The 25,973-nt window shown below is 37.9% G+C and overlaps 1 protein-coding gene across 4 annotated transcripts in view; it reads left to right on the forward strand.

The window, feature by feature from the left end:
* Positions 1-10,811: 10,811 nt before the first annotated feature.
* The window catches only part of rnf220b (ring finger protein 220b), a 43,392-nt gene continuing 28,230 nt past the window's right edge, over positions 10,812-25,973 (forward strand). For all 4 annotated transcript variants that reach the window (XM_067414033.1, XM_067414034.1, XM_067414035.1 and 1 more), the window contains exons 1-2: positions 10,812-11,063; positions 12,575-13,315. In XM_067414033.1, the coding sequence (XP_067270134.1) occupies positions 12,691-13,315 (625 nt within the window). In that variant the 5' untranslated portion in view covers positions 10,812-11,063; positions 12,575-12,690. The remainder of the gene's footprint in view (positions 11,064-12,574; positions 13,316-25,973) is intronic.

A 25,973-nucleotide genomic window follows, 5' to 3' on the forward strand; every position in this document is an offset into this window, starting at 1 on the left:
CGTGCAATTCTTACTTTATTGTACCAACCCAGATGTGCATTTTTATGTGAGAATCACATCTGTGCAAAGCAGAAATCAGGTTGACAACTTGTATATTAGTCTTTTATTGTGGAGTTATCCGTGTTTGTTGTCTTCCGCGAGTCTGTGAAGCGGTGCTAGGGGTCTGTAGATTTTTTTCTTTTCACCAAATGTATTTTTTTACAACTGTCAAATTTAACAATAAGGTTTTGACAATGTTTAATATAATATATTTTTATGATTTAATAATATTATTGTTTATTTAATTTATTATTATTTCAATTGTATTATGGTTATATTTTGCTTTTTAAGACAGGTTTAAAAATGTGAAATTAATGCAGATTGGTTTATCTTTTGGCAGCCATAGCAACTATTTTAAATATTTCTAATGGCAATATACTCTGTAAAACTGCTTAATATTTATTGTGAAAAATGTTGCAAATAATTATCATTTATTTGAAAATGTTTCCTTTTAGTTTCATACATCTAGCAGCACACTAATAGTGGGTATAAAAAAAACAAATGCCGTCAACTTAAAGTTTTTAATGTTGTTTATATCATATGTCTGTGTGGTGTTTTTTATGCTTTAAGACAAACCATATGCAAATTCACCAATCAACACCATTGCGGAGTATTTTGAAATTAAAGGGGGGGTGAAACACTCAGTTTCAGTCAATCTCATGTCAGTCTTGAGTACCTATAGAGTAGTATTGCATCCTTCATATCTCCGAAAAGTCTTTAGTTTTATTATATTTATAAAAGAAAGATAGACTGTACCGAGTCTTTCCGGGAAAAAAAGCTGGGCGGAGCTAAAGAATGACGAGCATCTGCACGAGAGCTTCCGAAAGCTGTGACATCCTCAAGCGTGGAGAAGAAAACGTTACCCTAATAAACCATGGCTATCAATCAGATTCAACTTATACAAATATGATCCAGAATCAGATCCGGAGGCTGAAATAAATTGAACAGGTGAAGCAGCAACATCAGGACGTCCGGCTCTGTGGTATGTACTGTAGTGGCCTGTCAACATTTGCGTTTGTTTACTCGTGGTATATGATGACATGATTTGGTTTATGGGCTATTGTAAGTGATTAAACCTTAGCAGTAGCAAGAAACAAAAAACAATGGAGTTGCACATTTGAATGAAGAAGCTATGTGAGAACGTCCCCTAGGTTTATGTTTGGGTGTTTTTACAATAAACAAACTGACACCTATATTGGTCAGCTAAACAAATGTATTTAAACACACCATAGATTGCATGCTCCATTGATAAATGAACTATACACGATCATGTTGTTTACTGATGTTTACTTACGCGACGATAGCCAACATAGACATTTGACCGTGAACCTTTATCGCTGGGACCACTCCGTCAAAAACACACTTCTTTGGTAACATTGTGATTTCGTGAAGTCCTGTGACAGCAGTGACCGTGGAGATCCACTTTTGCGACATGACTAAAACGTGATGTTGTGACGCTTCTCGTCATTTCTGCGTTCAAATCGGTTTAAATGCAGCGCTGCCTTCCCGGAATGTAATTTGGGCACGTTAAAATTGATTGATGTCACCCATAGGAATAAAGTGGAGCACGGCGCGACAGAAGTGTTGCACGGACAAGTGGATCTGCACCTTGAGAGCAGTGTTTATGGGCGTGCATTTGCTCTCTCGCTCTGGTCACGCGCGCGCGCGCACCCTTCCGGGAGAAGAGCCCGTACGGCCCATACAAGGACAATCCGCCCCGTTGACGTCAAGTGGACCCATACTCGAAAAAACTCTCCGAAACTTGTGAGAAACCGGAAGGAGTATTTTTGACGCAGATATACTCCATTAAATGTCCAACTTAATTTTTGAAACTTTGTCTATGTTTAGGATGGGAATCCAAGTCTTTAACAGTGTAAAAAGCTCAGTATGCATGAAACAGCATTTCACCCCCGCATTAAGTATTTTGCAGATAATGTTTTCATAATTTGCACTGACTTTAAAGGGGTGATTGAATGCGATTTCACTTTTTTAACTTTAGTTAGCGTGTAATGTTGCTGCTTGAGCATAAACAGTATCTGCAAAGTTACAGCGCTGAAAGTTCAATGCAAACGGAAATATTGTCTTTTAAAGTTATGACAGTTTATTGCCTACTAAATCATAAACCCTTGCTATTAACATAAACACTGTGACTTCTGCCATTAATGGTAAGGGGTGTGGTGTTTCCTGACAACCTGTGCTTGGCTAGCCTGAGAAGCCACACCCACATCAAGATGTTTGGTCTGGAAACTCACCATAGACAGGGCTCAGTCCGAGGGGCGGGATAAACGGTTGTCTTTCAAACTCCCTCTGCACGCGATAGGATAGCACTACACCAACCAGAGCAACGAAGGTGAAACAGAGCTTGTTGATAGATTAAACATTCGCCATATCCGGTCGGCAAAACTCTGAACTCCGAATGACTTCAGTGCCGTTCTTTGTTCTTTTCTCAGAGAAAAGCTTAACTTCCAGAAAAGAAAGTCTTCCAGTCGTGTTCAAAGCTGATTCAAAAGACCGCCGTTCGCCAGTTTCTGTGTTTACTAGAAGCACGCAAACGCAACTCGGCCTTCGTCATTATGGCCCCGCCCACCGACTCTATACACGATGTGATTGGCCCGGCAAGAGTTAGGCGATCACAGCTCAGAAGGGTATTGAGAGTTGCTAGACAACACTCGCAGGTAGATTAGATTTGCTGCCGCTAGGGTGCGTCTAGATTTCTAGGCTAGTGCTTGGCACTTCAACCAATAAAAATACACGAAACTACATTTGGCCCAATCTAAAGACCATTGTGTTTTTCGGAGGGATGGGCTTCATAGAAGCAGGAAGCAAACAAGCCGTTCAAAGGACAGTGGAGACAGCGTTGTTGAATAAAGGTAAATATAAGAAAAATACGGCGTAAAAAAAAAAGAAGTATTAAGAGTTAAGACGTTATACTGCGCCCCACAAACACAACCAAGCCTAGAAAAAAAACATGGAACCACCCCTTTAACACAATAATACAGAAACAACATGTTGTCTTTATCAAAAATATTATTTTTCACATTACTTTTTTTAAATGTATGTAATAGTTTATAACTGCCTTTATAATTAAAGAAGGGATTTCTGCAAAGGCGGTCCTTGGCATCACCATGTTAAGGTAAGGAGGTTGAGGCCGATTAAACTCCTCCATATGGAAGGGTAAGGAGACATGCATATCAATGACACTGATGTGGCACATGATCAATGGCTTTTAATTGCTTTTCCTGGTTTGTGGAACAAAGTGTCATTAACTATTGATCTGCTGAAGAAAAGGCACCTCACGTGCCAGCGCTGGGTGAAGCCTGCCATAATGGGTATCAGGAAGGATACAAGAAAGCAGCGGTGTTAACAAGCCATACATTAGTGTCAGTCCTGGATGCTGTTGTCTTTTTATGCACACCTGGGTAGACTGCTTGACTGCGCGCCAACTGCCACAGCAGGTGCTGCTCGTGATAGAGAGAAATCCAAAGTGATGTTTATTGCAGCAGCTTGTTAGTGCACAACAACTCACAGCACCAGAGATTCACAACGTGAAGATACTGCAGGATTAGGAATATATTTTGAATCACATAGAATAAACAGCTTCTGCTTATTTTTCAGGGAAGGAGTTAGCCCGAAGACTAATTATGTGATGTGAGGGAATACCTTGAGTATTTGTAGACTTTAGATGACATGACATGCTTTTCATCTATCAAGGAGATAAACATACATTAGATAAAAAGTTAAACATTTGATAATATGTTTGAATTTTAACAGAATACTTAACAGACCATAACAAGATAAATGGGTAATGTAACATGACTGTTTTCAAAAGGTAATTATTTCAACAAATTTGAGATGAAGCAGAGTGCATTGAAATAAAGATACAGATTAAACAGATTCCTAAAGGACATCAAAAAGTGAAGAGGTGAGTTTTTTTTTCTTCTGTATTTTTTTATTTATTGAATGTTCAAAGCCATGATCAAAGTCATTTTTTCATTAAAGCTGCCATCCATAACTTTTTGTGTTCTAGTGGTTATTAAACAGAACTACATGAGTCTTGCGGAAGAACATTGCAGCCGGAGCTACTTCTCTCTGTTTATGTCTATGGCGAGTCACGCAGGGACTGTGCTCTTCCGCAGCGGTTCCTACCAGTCTGGTCTGAAATAGTCCCAATATAAATACTTATTAGAAGTGTACCATAATGATTCAGGGTAAGACAAAAACACGGTTTGGAAAATGGATTCATGTTGTACATTCTCATTATATAATTGATATAATGTAAATCTTGAACACAAAAAGTTATGGACAACAGCTTTAAATAACATTAAAATATGAAGTCAAATTTGAATATATAAATTCAACTGTAAAATAGTCAAAATATAACTATAATATATCATATAAATATAAATATTTTTTGCGGAAACAGGCTTCTATACTAACAACGCAATAACTTTTACAATGTTACAACCAACAAATGTGGTCCATATAAATAGTGAAACACAAATGAACTAACAGACCTCAACATAACTCTTACAGCCGTGTTTATTTGATTAATACCGAGTAAATATTATATCAATATAATATAACTTTTCTAAAGGTTTATATTTTTAAGGAAATTCTTTTTTTCAGGATTCTTTGATTAATAAAAAGTTCAAAAACAGCATTTATTTAAAACATAAATACTTTTCAACATTACAAATGCATTTACTGTGCACTTTTGATCAATTTAATGTTTTTTTTAATTGTAGTATGTGTGATTTTCTTGTCATACTATAAACTTAATCTTCATGCTTATTTTATTTTTTCCTGTTGTCCCATAGATGCAGTCAACACATGCACTGCAGAGAAGATCTGTTGCTCACAAAAATATAATACTACTACAAATGTCTGCCCTTCTGTATGATTGAATCAGTCTACGCAATCGCAAGCCCTGTGTATGCCAGGTCGGCCCCTCCTGGCCCCCTTTTCTGTTTCTCCTTTTCGTCCCCCCTTCTCTTTTCCTTCCTTGAAAGAGGCTGTAATCAGAAGTAAGTCAAGCACGACAGAGAAACATTTAAGAGGAGTAATGAAAGGAGATTGGGGAGCCATTGAAGAATAACACCCAGGCTGCTTTGCCACTGTCAAATTGCATCAGACTCTAGGTAATAGATTCTCCAGCAGACATTCAATTTCATTCAAAGGGGAGCCCTCTTTATCCCAGTGCATCAAATATTTAAACACTTGTATTAGAGACAGTGTCAGTTCCTCAACTCTGAGCCTAGGCCACTGATCCCCCGCCACCTCAGTTCTTTTTCACTTGATGTCACCCATTCTCAAGGTGTTATCTCTCGCTCCGAAGCTGCATATATGGGCTTTCATTTCATTCCAGATACTTAAAATGGTATTAGCTCTTTTTTTCCCGAAAATACAGTCTTTGTTGCAGCCTTGACTTTTCGATTTCTTGGCGTACGGCTTAAGGATCTGTGGAGAAAAGAAGATTGAGGAGTCATGGTGGAAGAGGAGGAGGAGAAGAGAGAGAGATTGGCAGCAGCGGAGCGTTTGACCGACGCTGTTCAGACTCAGTCTAGCTTGTCAAATCTTTGGACACAAAATGAATTGGCATATCTGCACCCTGCATAGAGATATCTTTCACAGAGGCCGATGCTTGAGAATTGTGAACAGTTAGGGTAACTGCTGGATGCTCTGAAGTGTCTTCGGCCTAACATTTATCATTTCGGGGATTCAACACTCTCAAGAAAGTTATTCATTCACCCTCTTAAATCACATCAGATTGAATCTCTCAGCATCTAGAGCTTTCCCACTCTCCAATACATTAGAGTCTGCAAATTAGGAGAAGGTGCTAGACTACCCTCTCCTCCTTTCCATCTCCCTCTTTTTTACCACTCCCCCTTCTCATTTCCTCTCCTCCTCCCCCACGCCTCTCCATCTCATCTCCATCTCTCCCAGCTCTGTGTCCTCCGCCGGGGCCCCTATTAGTTTAGTGACCAACGTTGTATGAAAGCCAGCAGTAATACTGTCCCAATCCTCAGCCGACTGTGACAGCCCGCGGTAATGCCGTCCCCTGGCTGAGTGGATGGAGCTCTTCCATTAACGCCTCTAACATGGTGACACCTAACCCAGCCTGATATTACGCTCACACACTGATTAGGGGCCGGGAATAGAGTCGGCGAAGGTCCTGTGCGACGGTAGACTAGCCGAGTGTGGCTTTAACAGAGCCAGACCTGTCTATGCTGCCCCCGCCAGTCACTCACACAGCCGGAATTGTTTAATTGGGACAGCGGGCGTGGGAGACTTGAGTTTTAAAGGGATAGTTCACTTAAAAATGAAAATTCTCTCATCAATTACTCATCCTTGTCTTTTTCAAATCATATGTCTTTCTGTTGGTGCGTGTGTCGTGATGATAAGTTATGTGACATGCAATTACCAATGAGGTTTCATGTTATTGACGTGTTGCTATTTTTGATTTAGGGTCTGTTAAGCAATCATTTGATTTGTTTGAAGGTGAATAAAGGTGTACATTTCAAGCTTTTCAACATACAAAGTGATAATTTGACTTTAGAAAACTAGTCAAATTATATATGGACAAAAACAGCTGAAACATTCTTCAAAAAATAAATAGATAAAAATGACATATACAGCTCTGGAAAAAAATTAAGAGACCACTTTTAAAATCAGAAGTGTTTCAGCTCCAAACATCATTCTCACTTTGACAAAACATTAAAGGTGAAAGTAATTTCTGAGCCATTACCTTTACCAAATTAAACTAGTGTTATATTATTGAAATGTTGAATATTTATTACAATTTAGAATTAGCTTTTTATATTTTCAGTTGTAATTTTAGTTTGTTTTATAACTTTGTGCTTTTGTCATTTTTTTTCATTTATATTTCTATGAAGCTTTAATTTATTTTTATTTCAGTTATAATACTTATTTTAGTACAACAAACTTAATTCAGTTAGCTGCAAATGCAAATTATTTTATATTTTTGAGTTTAGTTTTGATCTAATATTTATGTTTCTATCAATTTCTAACCATTTCTATAATTTTTTTAAAGATTTGATTTTAGATTACAATGAAAACACTGAATTGAACTGCAAAAACAATCCTGTCTTCCATTGGTTGGACAAACAGAAAATCCCTACACACACACCCACGTTTGTTTTTGTGACATATATGGGGACATTTTTTTTTTACCGTACAAACAATATTTTCTGTCCCCCTACACTGCCCCTAAACCTACCCATCACAGGGAACTTTCTGCATTTTTACTTTCAAAAAAAATATTTCTCCTGTATGATTTATAAGCATTTTGAAAAGTGAGGACATGGCCAGTGTCCTCATATTTCACCCTCTCCTTGTAATACATGTCATACTCATGTCATTATACACATTTGTGTCCTCATATGTCAAAAAACATGCACACACACACACACACACACACACACACACACACACACACACACTTTCAATATTTTTTTAGACTTGTTGGTGCTCAAACAGTGCAATGTTTTATTAGCGTTACACAATCCTTTTCAGAATTATTTAACATTGAAAATGTTACATCACCTTTAAGATTAATTTTTTTTAGCTCTTCAATGACAGACCGTCCACTGACAGAAATTCACATTGCACTGAATATCTGAAAATAAAGCCCCACGACACATGCACAAAAAACCCTAAAGGGTATTTGCATGTAATAAAATCATTTGTGTTTGATTTAAGAGTGCTGTCCTCGGGCAAGACACTAAGGTGTTTCTATCACGCCGGCTACACCTCATTGCCTGTGATTATTCAACTCTCTGAGAGCCCCCTCTGCCCCAACACTTTCAGCCCCAAAATAATATCTCATATATGCATTATCCAGCCCCCACGGCGGCCCCCTCATTACTAAGGATCATTCCAGAATTAGATTCCGACCCTCCAATATTGGTTCCAAGAGCTGGTTCCTTTGTACTGTAGTCAAAGGTTAAAATACCAATCACGATAGCCCCGACTGATGGAGCCAGACATTTTAATATTCGCTTAGCTTGGTAATTGTGGAGGGACATAATATCGTTCTTTCTCCTTCTCTGTGTCCTAAAGGTAACATGTAGTAACGTCAGAGAACAGAAGTGCGGCCCAGTATGTCTGCAGGGCTTTTCAAGACATGAATACGGGTAAGGATAATGACTTTTCCTACACACTTCTCCTGCATTTGTGAAATAAAGCAATATAGAGTCTTGTGTATTTTTGCTTGTAGTCCCTGTGGTAATATGAACACAGTAGTCCGGTATAAGAAAGTTGGTCACGTTGTATTTGTTTGGTGCATTACACCTTCAACCTCAGACCATCGGTTGATGTTTCTGTCTTTGACGCCGGGGTCTTTGTTAATCACTGTTGACACTGTGAGGAAGGGAGAAGACCGTTCGCACTCAGGCAAGGAGTGTTTGTTGATCATTATTTTGGGAGTGTCATGTCAATGTCAGCCCCGTGGCGAGGAGAGACAGAGCTTACAGAGGGAGGAGGCAGTGGGTTTGGGGGTCTCAGCCTGTCATTGCCTCTCACTGTTACTCACTTCACAGCCCATACACTCCTGATCAGCCCCCTAAGCTCTGTGCACCCAAACTGTTCTCCTTGACCAAAAAAGACATGGGGATTTGTTGCATGTCTTTGTCCTTTTCAGAAACCCGTATGCATGTTGGCATAAATTATATTTCAGCGCAGAAAGAGAATAAACCGTTTTTCTGTTGTTCTTTTCTTTACACTCTTAAAAAACGAAGGTCTTTTATTGGCATCTGATCTTGAAGAACCTTTAACACTCTTAAAAGTTCTTTATTAGCCTCAAGGGTTCCTCATGAAGAACCTTTACTATTCCAACCGTTCTATTGCTCAAAAGGTTCTTTATAGCGGTAAATGTTCTTTAATAAAATGTTCTTCTGTTCTTTAAGGAACTATTCACTGTAAAGTTCTATGGAGAACCCAAAATTATTCTTCTAAATCATCACTGAAGAAACACCCCTTTTGGAACCTGTGGAGCATTTGCATTTGCACAAAAGGTTCTTTCTAGTGGAAAAAAATTTAACTCAAAGATTCTTTGGGAAACCCCCCCCCCCCAAAAAAATTCTATAGCTTCACTACAAAGACACCATTTTACAACCTTGCTGTCAGATTTTAAGACAGTATTGTTTCGATTGCATTGTGGAGATGTGGTGGCGGGATGCTCAGAGTAAAAGAGAACGCGATGTGAATTTGTAAACAGAGGTGCTGCTGGGACACTGAGAGGGAGAGAACAGGGGAGTATCATATTTTAACCTTTTGTTTCCTGGTAGCAGGCGCCAAGACTCCTGGGAGGAAGCGATCAATGACGGACACCATAATGCGTCTCGCTGTATTCCTTGTCACACTCAAGCCTTCTGCCTGTTTTGGGAGTTCTTCGGTTCACACGCACACATATGCACAGATGGTGAGGCAGTGTGGACAGCTCATCACTTTGACACTCACTACAGTTCTCCATCCTGAGTCTGCCATCAATGTCTTTCTTTTTTTACAGTCTTCTATATAACATTTTATGTGTAAGTCCTCCAAAACTGATTATTGATATAAAGTTTGCTGTCAATGCATTATACTGTAAGACACAGGCACTGCTCTCTCGCTTGTCCCGAAAACTTAAAAACAGCAATTAAACTCCAATTAGGTTCATGGCATTGCAGAATTAACTGAACTAATTTGATTAACCACTGAATAAATGAATTTCAAAAAGAAGAGTTAGACTCAATATTCAGAAACGTGCCTTCTAGCATACAGATTTATTCGTTTATTTTCATTTAAGGACTCGGATTATGAAGCAAGAGACTTAAAAAGACTTTGTTAATGATCTTGGAAGTCATAATTAGGAAGTCTGAAACCTCTATTAAACTGTGATTTAATTTACTCAAGCTAATATCTTAGCTGTTTATAAGAGAGTAACTTTATTTAATGTTCATATCAAGCAGTTTCTCAATACGAGACAGGTAGGCCATTATCTTCAGTAAATGTTTTATTTTTTATTTTTTTACGGGTAGGCCCTACTGCCCCAGTGATAAGCTTTTGTGGGTACAATTTTGACACCCCTTTTCTGTGTGGACCAGTCTGGGTTGCTTTAGGTGGTTATTTGTTCTGAGGCCATAGCACAGTATATTGGCATCATCCTTTAAAATAACTTAATTGAAGACGCATTTGTGCAGTTACAGTTAACAAGCCAAGTTTTGTCAAAGCTTTATACACTTACTTACACTGTTTACTTTGTTTGAAGGATGCCAGATTAAGTGAATTGAATGACCCTACGACTAAAGGTGCTATATGATGTTTAACCAGCAGATGGACACCCGTGGTAGCGTATTGAGTCGTACTAATAGCCTACAAATAGAAAAAAGGTAGCCTGTTTGAATCTTTGTTTTTATTTGTTTAAATTGATGTCTCAGATTAACTGACAATGTTCACTGTAAAGGCGCAGAATGGAGATCTAGCCTACATTTGACAAAATATCCAAGTCGAACAGGGAGGTGGAAGATGATAAATTTAAAGTTAACAGAGCAGCACGGGCTGAGAGAGAGAGAGAGAGAGAGAGAGAGAGAGAGAGAGAGAGAGAGAGAGAGAGAGAGAGAGAGAGAGAGAGAGAGAGAGAGAGAGAGAGAGAGAGAGAGAGAGAGAGAGAGAGAGAGAGAGAGAGAGAGAGAGAGAGAGCAAACGAGCAAACGAGCGAGCGAGAGAGAGAGCGCGTGGCGGTACAGTGAGGGGCTCGCGCGCATTAACAGAAGTGCACGCGGATCGGATGTTGACACATCACGCTCATCTGCATAATCTGTATCACCACGCGCTAAACAGCACAACTCTTTAAACCTCCGTGTTTGTTGTCAAAATCGCAAAAAAAGCTTCTGACGCGTCTTTTCGCGCTTTTTCTTTCAGTCATCTGTGAACTCTTCTGACTGACATCTTCTGGACTCGAGCTTGGATAAAACAACAGTTTCCTCTCCGACTGAGATGGTTAAGATGTTTGACTAGCCTACACTGTGAGTATTATAATGAGTTTTTCTTTGTTATATTTTACTTATGTGATATTTACTAATTATGTTGTCGCAAGTGTTCTTGTGTTAGTCTAGATTTTTTGTTTTATAAGGACCAATTACATTTGATTGTTTTATGCTATCGCTATAGGCACTGGTTGACTTTTCCAGAGTGCATTGAAACTATGCATCAAAGTTATTAGTCCGTGTTCAAGTAAAGTTGTAGCCGACATCACTTTTTGGCGAGATATCTGATTCAGCTGCATAAATTACACCTTTCATTGAACTGAACACACCTGTGACCTGAGCAAGTTATAAGCTTTAAAGTAGAAAGTTTCACTTATAAACGTTTGACATAAATTTAACATCCGTCAGAAACCGAGAGGAAATAGGCCTTTTAGATCGAATTTAGTCGAAAGCAGATTCCAGACTCATTTCAGAACGTCTTAAAAGCAAGTTGAAAGCTGGTTTACTGTCTTGCAGAAAATCTCTCACAGCTTATGCGAGTTTTTGTACTAAAGTTTTTTATTAGTTTTATTTCTATTATAAAAACAATGACAGGCACCAATAATAGCTAGGCTACATTAATCTGTTTAATTAATCGAGGCCTATTTGAATGAACCTAATCTAAAACTTCAAAAGTTTTTATTTATTTTATATTTGCTTTATTATTATTATCATTATTATTAGCCTATTATTATTATTATTATTATTATTATTATTATTATTATTATTATTATTATTATTATTATGGGCTGTTATTGTTTTCTTTGAATACGGATTTCCCCCAAATGACCGGGACCGTTTATAAATAGCTCGGTCTTTAAAATAACGTATTCGTTTTCTAAATTAGTCATAATAAGGTCTAGATATATATATATATATATATATATATATATATATATATATATATATATATATATATATATATATATATATATATATATATATAATATATATATATTTTTTTTTTTTTTTTTTTTTTTTTTTTTTTTACTAACTTAAAGTTAGCAATTCTAAAAGTTCACTAACATCATTAATCTTAAAACATGGGCTAAAGTGGGATTTCCAAGTCGGAAGTTTACACTGATTAAAAAAAAGAAAAAGAAACATAGCCTACGTGACATTGTTTTCTTCATTAACAGAATGTTTAAAATTGATACTTAAACAAAATAAATCATTAGCATTTTTTCAACATAATTTATTTTGAATTATTTAGCTTTTTTTTGTTTTTTTGTTTTGTTTAATTTTCAACATTAAGGCAATATTAAATGATAGACAGCTTTTATTAAGATCTCATTATTTAAGTTCACACAATAATATGCCTCATGCAAATAAGCATTTCTTTAAGGATTTTTAATTATTCTATCCGTGTTACTGTACAGTCATGTGGCAAGTCTTTAAAAAAAAGAAATATAGACTTGAAGGAAGTTTTACATTTCTGCCTTTTGCCTGTTTCTAGCCTATATCATCTGATGTTGTTTTCAGGATCATAATACTGAGTTTTTTCCCAACAGCTTTCTGTCAGAGCATGACTGGTCTATAAGGCTAAAAGTCTATAAGCATTGTGTCCAGTGCCCTTCAGGCTTCTACATAACATTAACTGAGTTTGGGTGGACAATACACTGCTCAAATGGACCTCCATCGGACTGCCTTTAAGATGGAGAACTCCTCCTACATGCCTAATCCGCTGACCTCCCCTGCCCTCATGGTCCTGGCATCAACAGCAGAGGCTGGACGAGATGCCTCTGTACCCTGCCAGCCCCCTCGGCCGTTTGGAGTGCCAGTCACTTTGGAAAAGGACATGCACCTCCCGTTCCCCAGTGGCTCATACACTTTCGCCTCCATGTACCATCGGCAAGGAGGCTTTCCCACTCGAGATTTTCCCACCCCTCTGCTTCACCTTCACCCACAGTTTGCTCCACCCAATCTTGACTGCTCACCTCTGGGTATGCTCAACCACGGAGCGGTGGGGGCCTTCCGACCGTTCTCCTGCCCACCTGAGGAGCGTGATGCAGGGGCTTACCAGTCTGCCTTTCTCCCTGCCAAGCGCTTGAAGGGCTGTATGGACCCAGAGGCATCACCCCACCTCCGCTACACAGATGTGGAGGGAAAAGATTTTGACTTTGGGGGTGCTCATGTCCCTACTGGTTCTCCAAATGCCCTGAAGGTAGCTGAGGATGCTGGGAAGAAACTCTTTGGCTTGTCTGGGCTGTTGGGAGAGGGTTCATTTGGCCCAGAGGAGCACAAAGAATCAAGTAAGTGTCTCACATCACAGTGGCTGTGATTCAAATGTGAATAGACGGCTATTTTGCAGACAGTACATGTAAACATATATATATATATATATATATATATATATATATATATATATATATATATATATATATATATAAAGAAAAAAAGCTCTCCCCACCCAATTTTTTTTATTTTAAATCTTTAAAAATATATATCTTATAATAATAATAATAATAATAATAATAATAATTATAATTATTATTATTATTGTTATTATTTATATTAATGTTGCAAAAAAATTATATTATAAAAATATGTATTTTAATATATCATTAAAATACATAATAAATAATCATTATATGTATTATATTATAATAAATAAAATGATATAAAATTATTACACAATATTATATATTTATATGGCATAATTTAAAAATCGACATCATTTTTTTAATTTTACTCTTTAAGGACATAGAGTGCAGGTTAGAAAAGCAAAGGTGAGAAAAGAAAGGGAGAATAGGATTGGGACAGCAGCCAACAGCCCTTATATGTCCTGGGCATGTGCACAGCCCACTGTTTCACATCTGTGGCATATACTTAAAAAATATATATGTTTATTGGTGCCATTGGAATGTGTAAACAATATATCAGCCTGAGAACACAAAGATCTACAACTATTTCGTGCAAGCAAGACTGATATAATACTAAGTTTTGTTTGTATGTGTTCAGTGTAACTTACAGCTCCTGATTTTGTTATATAAGTCCCATGCAGTCCACAGACAAATGCCAAAAGTAGGTCTAGTCTAACGGAGTAGGCTATAACCGTTAGGCTATGCATGGAATAAGTACCGAATCACGAACAAATGATCTTGCGATGACAAAGGCGAAGGATTCGCAAATCTCTCAGCTCCAGACAACTTGTCAATGATAACGAGCAGAAGATGCTGCTCGGCAACCGCGTCTCTGAGTGCGACACCTCCGGCTCAATATCGCCCCCACGCCATCCATCCTGATTTGTTGACAAATGAGTGGGAGAGAGTGTCAATCTGGGCTGTAAGGAGAACGTGGCTGCTCATTACCTTGCTCTGTAATTGGCCGCCGAGGCGAAGGACCCCACGTTCGCTTGGCGCGGCGGGACGGGAAAAAAAGACGCTCAAGCTTAAATTCGTAGGACATCACAACTTCTCGTGGGGGTGGAGGGGTAGAACCTGAAACATGAAAGACACGACAGAGGTGGCTGTTGAGACACGCTATATCAGAAATGAATGTCAATAGGAAAAATAATGACTGACTTTGACAGGTAGAAGAGATATTGTAGGGAAAAGAGCACCACATCAAGGTTTTTTTAGAAAAGTTTTTGCCTCATCTAGAAGTGGGTTAGCGGCATACTCCGTTTTGAGTGTGACAGAAGATAGGGCGCATATCCATATACCTCAATACACCAAATTAGACTTGGTTGTGTATGTGTACACATGCAGTTGCCTATTGGACTCAGAAATATATGTATATAGATATATAATATTACATTATTTATCTTATTATCTTCGTTAAGATTTTAAAATGAGTCTATAATTATTTCTATCATAATTAGTAAGTAAGTGTGTTATGCTTGAGAAATAGTTTAGGTTGAACTGTAAATTAGAGTTTAGATTCACGTGGCCTGATAACCTGTACACAACCTCACACACATGCTGTTGTTTCATCAGAAAGAAATTTGTCATTTGTCTGATATCTGACCCTTGGGCCATGACTCCAAGTACTGTGTTATTTCAGTGCTTGTCTCTCAAAAAATGTTCAAAAGGACAGAGTATCCTCACAGCTGTTTAAACAGTTAGATCTTTTATATTCTTTTCGAAGGACAGATGTCTTCACTGGGCCGAATCATGTTTATTTTCCTTCGGGAGGCATTTTACATTTTTTTGGTAAAGAGCTGATGAGAAAGAAAGAGTAACAGTAAGTGTGGGTAAATGCCTTGTGCCCTGCTGCTTTCTGGGCTTAGGCAGTGTCTGCTTGGCATAAACTTTCTCAGACAGTATACTATGAAATTTGCGTTGTCAGACTCAGAATGGAAGTGCAAGTAGCTTTTCACAGTTCATACTTCTAATTGCATGGATTTCCACAATGCTTTTTCTATAATAATGCCATTCTCAAAGTCTCACAAGATGAGACAATATTTTTAACACAATTTTTAAGAAATCTTTAATGATGAAATATGTGTGTCTTTTATTCAGCTGAAAGTCACAAAATGGAAAACGATGCAAGTGCATATGGAAAAGTTTTAAAGGATAGGCCTACATAACACACAGTTTCTGCCAATCTCACATTAAATACATAAAGAGTAGCATTGCATCCTTCATGTCTCCAAAGAGTCTAGTTTTATCATATTTATCAAAGTTATGCTGTACCGATTCTTTCCGAAAACATCCAAGCTTTTGCAGTGGGCGGAGCTAAAGAGTCACGAGCACACACACACCTATGAGACACACACACAATACATCATTCCATTATATCTACATAACTTTCCATTCATTATATGTTCGTGTTGTTTACATTATATGAACTTGCGTGCCAATTGCCAACAAAACACAGACACACTTGCAGAACTCCGTTGCTGCTACGGGACAACAAACTTCATCTACTTTTTTCCTAATGCTGGGTTATTTGGGAAGCTGAACAAGGTTATCTTTCCCTCACAACCAAAACATACTTTTTTTTTAGTGACATTGTTGATTTTGTGGTCTAAAAACAAAATGACAGCGCTAACGACGGCTTCCATAATCCGAACGAAGCTGGGAAAAGGGTCCATAAGAATTTGGCCCTTTATGACATCATACAGAGCCATATTCAAAAAAGCTCTATCTATCTATCTATCTATCTATCTATCTATCTATCTATCTATCTATCTATCTATCTATCTATCTATCTATCTGTCTATCTGTCTATCTGTCTATCTGTCTGTCTGTCTGTCTGTCTGTCTGTCTGTCTGTCTGTGTCGAGAAAAATCTTCAGTGATGGTGGCAAACATCGGGTTTTCAGTATGACAGTATGTTCAGGTTTAGTTTGGGATCATATATTGCATCAATAACTCTCCCAGTCTTCAGCAGGATGTTAGCAGAAACCCTTAGTATTATAAGCTTGACAAAGTGAGTTTCACGTACTTGCTATCAATTACCTCAAAGTTGAACATGTGTTGAAGTTATGGTTTGATCTGATCCAGTCAGACTGGGTGAATTTGCCCCTTCTGTTAGACATGCGATCAGCGAATGTGTAGAACAGGTAGAAACACATCTGAGCTCTATGGCCATTCCATAATATGTTGAACTCTGGAGGGTTTTCCCAGGAAACCATAGGAGACAGAGCTGTCAGTGTTTGGAATTTCAGTTCTAATTGGTTGTTTGGACCATCCTGGCAGTTTATCTCAAGTGATTTGGTGATTCACAGTCAGAATGACAGTTTTATCATTTAAGCTATTTGTCGTGTATTCTCTCTGTGCCAGAGACTGTTGTAAGATGTCTGGTTTTCATTGATGTTGGAAATTACATGGATCACCTCATTCACAGAGAGAGAGACAGAGGCAAACAAAAGTCAGAAGATATAAAGCTTATCAGTAGGACAGTGGCAGCGCCGCTGACTAGTGTTTAAAAGCAAGAATAATTTATTACCAGAAAAACGCCCTGTTTATTGCTTCTTATTAGTACAGATGAGCCGTAATAAGCAGCCATCTAATCTACGGCCAAGGTGAAGGTGTACATCACCTTACCCTGTTGTAGGCTGACTTTATTGCCTAGGGTGGTGAATTGAATTTGCCATTGTAAATATTAAGTCTTTTGTTTCTTATCACACAGCAGGTACTATCTCTAATCCCCATGATCAAACCTGAATGGCAGGGGAGGGTCAAATTATAAATCTTCCCTGACCCTAAAAACGTTATCACTGCTCTGCCTTCTATTTCCTGAGAGTGCCAAGAGATGTTAATTCTTGTCTCTATGGCAGTACAGCCCTTATGAAGCAAGGTGATTGGGCGGCCTAATTAAGGGTGCCTGTAAGGGACAAAAAGAGCATATGTATGAGCTACAGCTGGCAGATGCTATAAAATGCAGCTCATTGTGAGAACTGCAGATGGACTGTATTCAACTGGCTGCCATAGAGATCATAAATCTGGAGAGATTGTCCAGCGGCCACAGTGTTGTATTGATCTGTTCCTCTCATCCTCTTTCTGTCCTTAAAGTTAGAGGTTTGAAAGGGCTGATATTTGATATATTTAGTTCTGTTCTAAAGAGGATATATAAAAATATATTTTGGCCAGTAGGTTAAGCAAAAATAATAATAATTATGTTGTATTAGGCTATATTATATATTATAATAATAATGTACATAATGATGTATACAAATGGGGAAATTGTTTTTGCAGGTGAAACATCTTGTAAAAAAATAGTCATGCACTTTCACTTATTCTGTTTGATGTTAAATGAGGCTAATTTGATATTTCACCTCCTGTTGCTAAAGTAGCTTACTCTCCTAATATTCTCTTAAGTGGGATAGCTTTCATCCTGGTCGGGGGGCTTGATGTTCTTCTCTTGTTTTCTTCCTAATTCATCTTCTCTGGATGGAAGGAATGTGAATGAGAGGGGAGGTCTGTGTACCACCCATACTGTACATCACAGCAGTCTTCAAACAAACTCCAATCAGCCCAGATCAGTTATTTCTTAGTTACTGTATTTATTTCCTTGGTGATGTAAGGTTTATTTGATCATTAAAATATTGAACACAATAACTGTTACACTCACAGTTATGAATGCCTAATAGGTTTCAATTGCGATGTCTCGGATGTTCAAACCGTAACCAGATGTGCAAACCTTTTTGCTTGTGCAGCATTTCTGCTATTAAACTTGAATACGTCAAGACTGTTGCTTTAGAATGGACCCCTAATAAGGCTCTTCATTGGCATCTTAGACAAACACCTTACCACAAATATTCTATCATTTAGAGATCATCTAAAACCTCTATAGCATATAATTTTTTTTCTCTTTTTTTGTTTTGGCTGTTGACTGCAGATCAGATTCATTAACATGCCAAACAAGGGAGTTGTAAGCCCATTACTGGCAGGATCAGCATGCTTGTCGTCTAAGGGCTTCACAGACTCTTGGGGCTCTTGTTAAAGCAGCGCTACTCCACCCAGGGCTTTTATGTGTTATTGGGAACGTGAGACAAATAAAATAAGGGCTTTAGCGCCGGAGGCTCAGTCAGAGCTACGATAACAGCTTCTTGCCCACCATTATAAATAAAATTCTGCACCTTCCCACTTTTTTTAAATTAATGCATTATGATTATTAATTATTAATCAATTAAGTTGCATAATTCCATACATCATTATTCAACCCGATCACACATAAATGCGTATAAATAGTACGAGTGTGCAATGTCGTGGAATGTATACGCCAAAACTCATTTTGGCGTGCATATGATACGCTGTTTTTCGCGTGCATATGATACGCACTTTATGGCGTATATATGACACGCTCTTGGGTAGGTTTAGGGTGGCGGGGTGGGGGGTTCATATGTATAATACGCCATAAAATGCGTGTCATATGCACTCGAAAAACAGCGTGCCATAGACACGCCAAAATGAGTTTTGGCGTATACATTCCACGACATTGCACACTCGTACTATTTATACGCATTTTTGTGAGAATACCCTGCATTATTGGTCAAAAAACAAAGTAATTAAAAGACATTACGTTATTGCATTATGAAAGCATTGGACAGACATTAGAAGTTAATATATTGTTTGTTTTATTTCCATATTTCTGTTTTTTTAATGGAAGGACATGCATGAGTAAATTAAAGTGTTAAATTAACTCCCAATTAACAACCAATGTCTTTGCTGCTGACATTAAATAACATTTTCTTAAATAAGAGTGTTTGACTTTCTTTTGCAATCCAGAATAGCCTATACTTTACAGACATGAATTTGCATTTCTTTTAGCCAGACAGCCTGAGGCTTTCATTTTTGGTGTAAAAGGCCTTTACATTTGTCAAAAATATAACTTTTTTTTGTTTTTAAGAAAACAAACAACCAAGTCTAGCCCCGGTAATGAAAGTAATGCAAAAATAACATAACTCATTACTTTGACTTAACACATTTAGTTACTTTTTTATGAAGCAACACAATATTGTAATGCATTACCTTTAAAAGTAACTTTTCCCAACACTGTTTATGACACAACACTTCCCATTGACAGAATTCTCACAGTTTTCACTGTTATAAGGTAGGGGGCACTATAATGCATCTTCTAAAAGAGCACAGAATATCTGGCTCTAAAAACTAGTTAAAGGGTTAGTTCACCCAAAAATGAAATTGATGTCTTTAATGACTCTCCTAATGTCGTTCGACACCCATAAGAAACCCGTAAGACATTTTCGGAACACAGTTTAAGATATTTTAGATTTTAGTCCCAGAGCATATGCAGTCTATGCACACTTTACCGTCCATGTCCAGAAAGCTAATAAAACCATCATCAAAGTAGTCCATATGTGACATCAGTTGGTTAATTAGAATCTCTTGACGCATCGAAAATACATTTTGGTACAAAAATATCAAAAACTACTTTATTAGTTTATTAGACTTTATTCAGCATCAGTCTTCTCTTCCACATTTGTTTTCAAACCTCAAATAAAGATTCAAACGGCCATGAATCAGTGAATCGATCAATGATTCGGATCGCCAATGTCATGTGATTTCAGCAGTTTGGATCCCGTGTCAAACTGCCAAACTGCTGAAATCACGTGACAATGGCGATCCGAATCATTGATCGATTCACTGATACATGGCCGCTTGAATCTTTATTTGAGGAACACGGAAGAAAAGACAATGCTGTTTTTTATATTTTCGGACCAAAATGTATTTATGAATAATAATGATGAACGGAGGTCTTACGGGTGTGGAACGAGATTAGGGTGAGTCATTAATGACATAAATTTCATTTTTGGGAGAACTAACCCTTTAAGAAGAAGCAGAAACAAGTGATAGAATCAATATGTACACACATGTAAGACAATACAGACATAAAAAAATCATCAGCGTATAAATCAAAACTGCCAAAAGTTAATGAATGAAATATTGAACCCACAAATAGGACTGCAAGCGTTGAGGGTGTTGATAGACTCGATCTACACGGTCTATGTTTTGATCATTGTTCTGAGGCATTTATACTACAAAATATCCTGTGGGCCAGTTTATGTGAAAATGATTTAAAAAAAAATGCTGGTGCTGTTTTGCAAGAGAAAATCTGTTTTAGAACAGTTTGGACTTATTTAGGCAATAGACAGCTCTGAAGTACATTGACACTGCACCTGAGTGACCAGCATTGTGTGTGCCAAAGCGGCCCTCTCTGATCTCACATCAAAGACCGGCAAGAGGAAGACTAGAAGCATGTGGGGCAGGCCAAGGTGGAGAGGGAGGGAAGCAAAGATTGTCGATTGCTGGCTCAGTACAGAACAGCACATCTCGAGTCCCATGAGGCCACAAATCAGTCAAGCAAATGCAGAGGGCAAAAAGGGCAGAATGTGGGTTATAGTCGTTACAGAGGGCCGACAGAGTCAAAGACAACAGGCAGACGACGGCTTGACTTCTACCTTTCGGTCATTTTTGCTATGTTCTCTGTCTCATCCTGTCTCTCTGTATATCTCTTAAATGTGTATGCCGTTCAGTTTAAGGGTTAGTTCACCCAAAAATGAAATTGATGTCATTAATGACTCACCCTAATGTCACTCCACACCTGTAAGACCTCCGCTCATCATCGGAACACAGTTTAAGATATTTTAGATTTAGTCCGAGAGCGTATGCAATTGTATGTACGCTATGCTGTCCATGTCCAGAAAGGGAATAAAAACATCATCAAAGTAGTCCATATGTGACTACTTTGATGATAGAATCTCTTGAAGCATCGAAAATACATTTTGGTCCAAAAATCACAAAAACTACAACTTTATTCAGCATTGTCTTCTCTTCCGGGTTTGTTTTCAATCCTTAAATAAAGATTTGAACGGCTATGAATCAGCGTATTGATTCATGATTCAGATCGCTTGTCAAACTGCCAAACTGCTGAAATCACGAGACATTGGCGATCCGAATCATGAATTATAAAATTGAATTATAATATTATAAAATTATATAAAATAAAAAAATCATTCCGTTGGAATCTTTTTTTTTGAGGATTGAAAACAAACCCGGAAGAGAAGACAATGCTGAATAAAGTTGTAGTTTTTGTGATTTTTGGACCAAAATGTATTTTCGATGCTTTAAGAGATTCTAATTAACCCACTGATGTCTTTGATGTTTGATGTCTACTTTGATGATATTTGTATTATCTTTCTGGACAAGGACAGTATAGTGTGCACACTTGCATACACTCTCGGACTAAATCTAAAATATCTTAAACTGTGTTTCGATGATAAACGGAGGTCTTACGGGTGAGTCATAAATGACATCAATTTCATTTTTGGGTGAACTAACCCTTTAAGACCATGTACATAGCCTTTCATTAGGGCAGCAATTGAAACATGACTGTTTAAAAATGATAATCAGATTTGGTTGCTAATTCTGAACTTTAATTTTGTTCATGACAGGCACATTTCTGTGTGCAGAGGTCTTTAGAGAGCACAGATTTAGGCACATTGTTGTTTCTGTGAATGACCCTTGAAACTCAGTCCACCTGTAGGGCCTCTAACATCTGGGGCTGTCATTAGTGACTGATGCTTGGCTGATGTTTGTAATAATATCCAAATGGCTATTCAGCCTTTTTACACAAGTCACACTAAACACACAGCTGGCTCACCGCAAACCATTTTAGAGGTTTAGACGATATTGCAAAAAGATGATACATGGCACTTTTCTTCTGTGTGTAAGGAGTAAATTGGTTTTGAATAAAACAATGCTGTTTCAATATAAAGCATGCAGGGTTTGTAAGCATTTATAATATAATAGAAGAATGCAGTATTCATATAGCTCATATTTTTTCAGTTACTTTGATTGGACCTCTAAAAAAGTAGAGATGTGTGATTTATTGTTACCACATTAACAATAAATTATTTATTGGCTAATATTAGAGATGTTTTTCCAATATCTGCCAATAGTGGATATTTAACTGTGCATGCTCATTTCCCTATTTAATTTGTATGTTTACATTCCAGCATCAGATTGAAAAACATAAGGATAACACTTAATTTACAGTAAGGTTTCATTAGTTCATAACTACATTAGTTAACATGAACTAACAATGCACCCGCCTTTATTAATTATAGTTGATGTTAATTTCAACATTCATTAATATATTTTTAAAATCAAAAGTTTTATTTGTTGATAATAATGAATGCACTATCAACTACCATGAACAAACACAAACAACTTATTGTAAAGTGCAAAATTAATAACATCATTTGATGTAGCAAAAGCTCATAATGAATATTTATTGTAATGATTATGTGAAGCCTAAATTCACTTTTTTGAACTTTTTTGTTTTGTATACCTGGACACGCCTTTCACAATCCATTTCAGCATTCTGAAACATTGAGTTTTCACAACATCAAATATTTGATTCACTGGTTTACAAAGTCTTATTTCATCCCTGACCCCTGTGCACTGTGGTATATGTGTGTATTTGCATGGGAGCGTGAAAGAGCCTGGGGAAATGTAGTTTAAAATCTATTGGTGATTGTGTCATAACCATAAATCACTCTTTTGCTAATTGGTAAGAAAACAAAAGTCGAGCAGTATATAATGTTTTATGTGCCTCTTATGTTTTTTACTGCAGTACTAACGAGGGTCTATGTCACAGAGTGGACAGGGAATTATACTGAAAGATGGCTGCTGTCCATAGGGCCATCCTTAAAAATATTCTTGTTTGCCGTAACCCGACCGACCCTGTCAATTTAGGGCCGACTCAATTTTTTTTTTTTTTTCCCTTTTAGTCCGACCGACTTGCCGGTTGTAAACTGGCTTTAAGACCGACCAATTTCTTTTTTTTACTTTTCAAACAACTAATACAACAGTAATAAAATAATATGAATTATATTTTAGTAAGTATTATAAATGTATAAATTGCCTGGGCCATACAAACGAAGGCTACGTTCTTTCGTTTATAGAAAAACCCGTGACGTCATCTATGTTTACACTATGGTTAACGGATGTCACACTGTGGCCTGCACGTGCGTTCGTTTCGGCTCGGCTCATACTCTCATTCACTGTAACGTTAGACTGTTAAAGCCCTGTCGGAGATTTCGCCGCATTGTGTGACAGGAGTCAGGACCATGGACACGTTACACACACCAGGCAAGTGCACTGCAGAGAGGAGGGCTTTGAGCCCCCTGCCCTTTTTGAAAATTAATCAAAAGTGCCCCTCTCAACATTTATCATTACTATATTGTGGCGAATAAAACAGATTTTGAATTATAATTAATATAACAACGTGTACAAAACAGTAACAAATGGCGGAAAAGTCGTTTATCTTGTCTCTGTCAGTCTGAAATGTCGTTGTCATAACGCGTTGCTATGGGTAGCGTGTGTTCTGCTCGACCGCAGCGCGTGGTGGGAGCGGCGGCACTGGTTGTAACTTGAAAAATAATGCTTTATGTATGGTTCTGTCGATGGATACACGTGCACTACAACAGCGATAATAAAAGAAAACGTGGGCAAAACGGTCTATCTTTGTAAACTGTGTTCAATGCATGCGAGTGCTGCCGTATGACCAGTCATTTTCGCCGTCATCACCCAGTATATTCGCCAGAAGACGCGAATGAGAACTCTCTGCAGTGAGAGAAGATCTGTCTCTGTGCGCAGCGCGCGCACGTCTCACAGCGCGCAAATATTGAGTTCTTTCAAGTCTTGCGTTTGAACGGATAAACTCACACAAAAAGTATGTCAACATGTCGATCTTGATGAGTATCCATCAGACAGTCTGTAAGTTATATGGCTTAAGAGAACTTTATACAGTTGAGAAAGACGAGCATATCTCTGTATTAGGTCTTAAAGGGGCAGTAGCCTTTACTGCTGTCTGTCAAACAAAAGATAAGGACTCACTCACTGCTCTTGATTGAATAGCTGGTTATAGCTACTTAATTAATTGAATTCATAAAAACAACTTTTTGCTTTTTAATATTCAAATGCACTAGTCTATATCACCAGATGCGTTGGTCTGGCAAGAAGTACAAGCCACTTCAGAGACACAGATAGTTGCGTGTTCAGATTTAACACAGTCGAGCGTAAAAATAAGAAACATATTACGGGGAAAATACTAAAACGGGAAGACAGCGGGAAAAGAGCTAAAATACGTGAGAAACCCGGTTGTTACCCGGTAGAACAAAGGGTTGACAGCTTTGAGTCAATGACAGCTAGCTGGTGGTTGGAGCCTTTTCTTAAAGAATGCACCTGAAATTTATGCAATAAAAATGTTTTTGACAAATATTTCAATTTGTTTGTGGTCTATATAGCCTGCAATTAGCCTACACGCCCGAAGGCACGGCTTGAAGACCCAGTCAGTGATGTCACGATATGCCAATTTGTTTAAATTCATACCTACGTAATCACCATCACCAAAAATGTACTTTTTTTTTAATATTAAAATTTGGAAAAAAAAATATAGACCTACCTACCGACCCTTTTTTTAAATTTTTTTACTGTTACTGCAAACCAAAATATTTTTAAGGATGGCCTAGGCTTCAGTGTTCTTCAGGCCATCCTTAAAAATATTCTTGTTTGCCGTAACCCGACCGACCCTGTCAATTTAGGGCCGACTCAATTTTTTATTTTTTTTTCCTTTTAGTCCGACCGACTTGCCGGTTGTAAATTGGCTTTAAGACCGACCAATTTCTTTTTTTACTTTTCAAACAACTAATACAACAGTAATAAAATAATATGAATTATATTTTAGTAAGTATTATAAATGTATAAATTGCCTGGGCCATACAAACGAAGGCTACGTTCTTTCGTTTATAGAAAAACCCGTGACGTCATCTATGTTTACACTATGGTTAACGGATGTCACACTATGGCCTGCACGTGCGTTCGTTTCGGCTCATACTCTCATTCACTGTAACGTTAGACTATTAAAGCCCTGTCGGAGATTTCGCCGTGTGACAGGAGTCAGGACCATGGACACGTTACACACACCGGGCAAGTGCACTGCAGAAGGGAGGGCTTAGTTTGAGCCCCTGCCCTTTTTGAAAATGAATCAAAAGTGCCGCTCTCAACATTTATCATTACTATATTGTGGGGAATAAAACAGATTTTGAATTATAATTAATATAACAACGTGTACAAAACAGTAACAAATGGCGGAAAAGCCGTTTATCTTGTCTCTGTCAGTCTGAAATGTCGTTGTCATAACGCGTTGCTATGGGTAGCGTGTGGTGGGAGCGGCGGCACTGGTTGTAACTTGAAAAATAATGCTTTATGTATGGTTCTGTCGATGGATACACGTGCACTACAACAGCGATAATAAAAGAAAACATGGGCAAAACGGTCTATATTTGTAAACTGTGTTCAATGCATGCGAGTGCTGCCGTATGACCAGTCATTTTCGCCATCATCACTCAGTATATTCGCCAGAAGACGCGAATGAGAACCCTCTGCAGTGAGAGAAGATCTGTCTCTGTGCGCAGCGCGCGCACGTCTCACAGCGC

Source organism: Pseudorasbora parva, chromosome 13, assembly GCF_024679245.1.
Source record: "Pseudorasbora parva isolate DD20220531a chromosome 13, ASM2467924v1, whole genome shotgun sequence".
Lineage (NCBI taxonomy): Eukaryota > Metazoa > Chordata > Actinopteri > Cypriniformes > Gobionidae > Pseudorasbora > Pseudorasbora parva.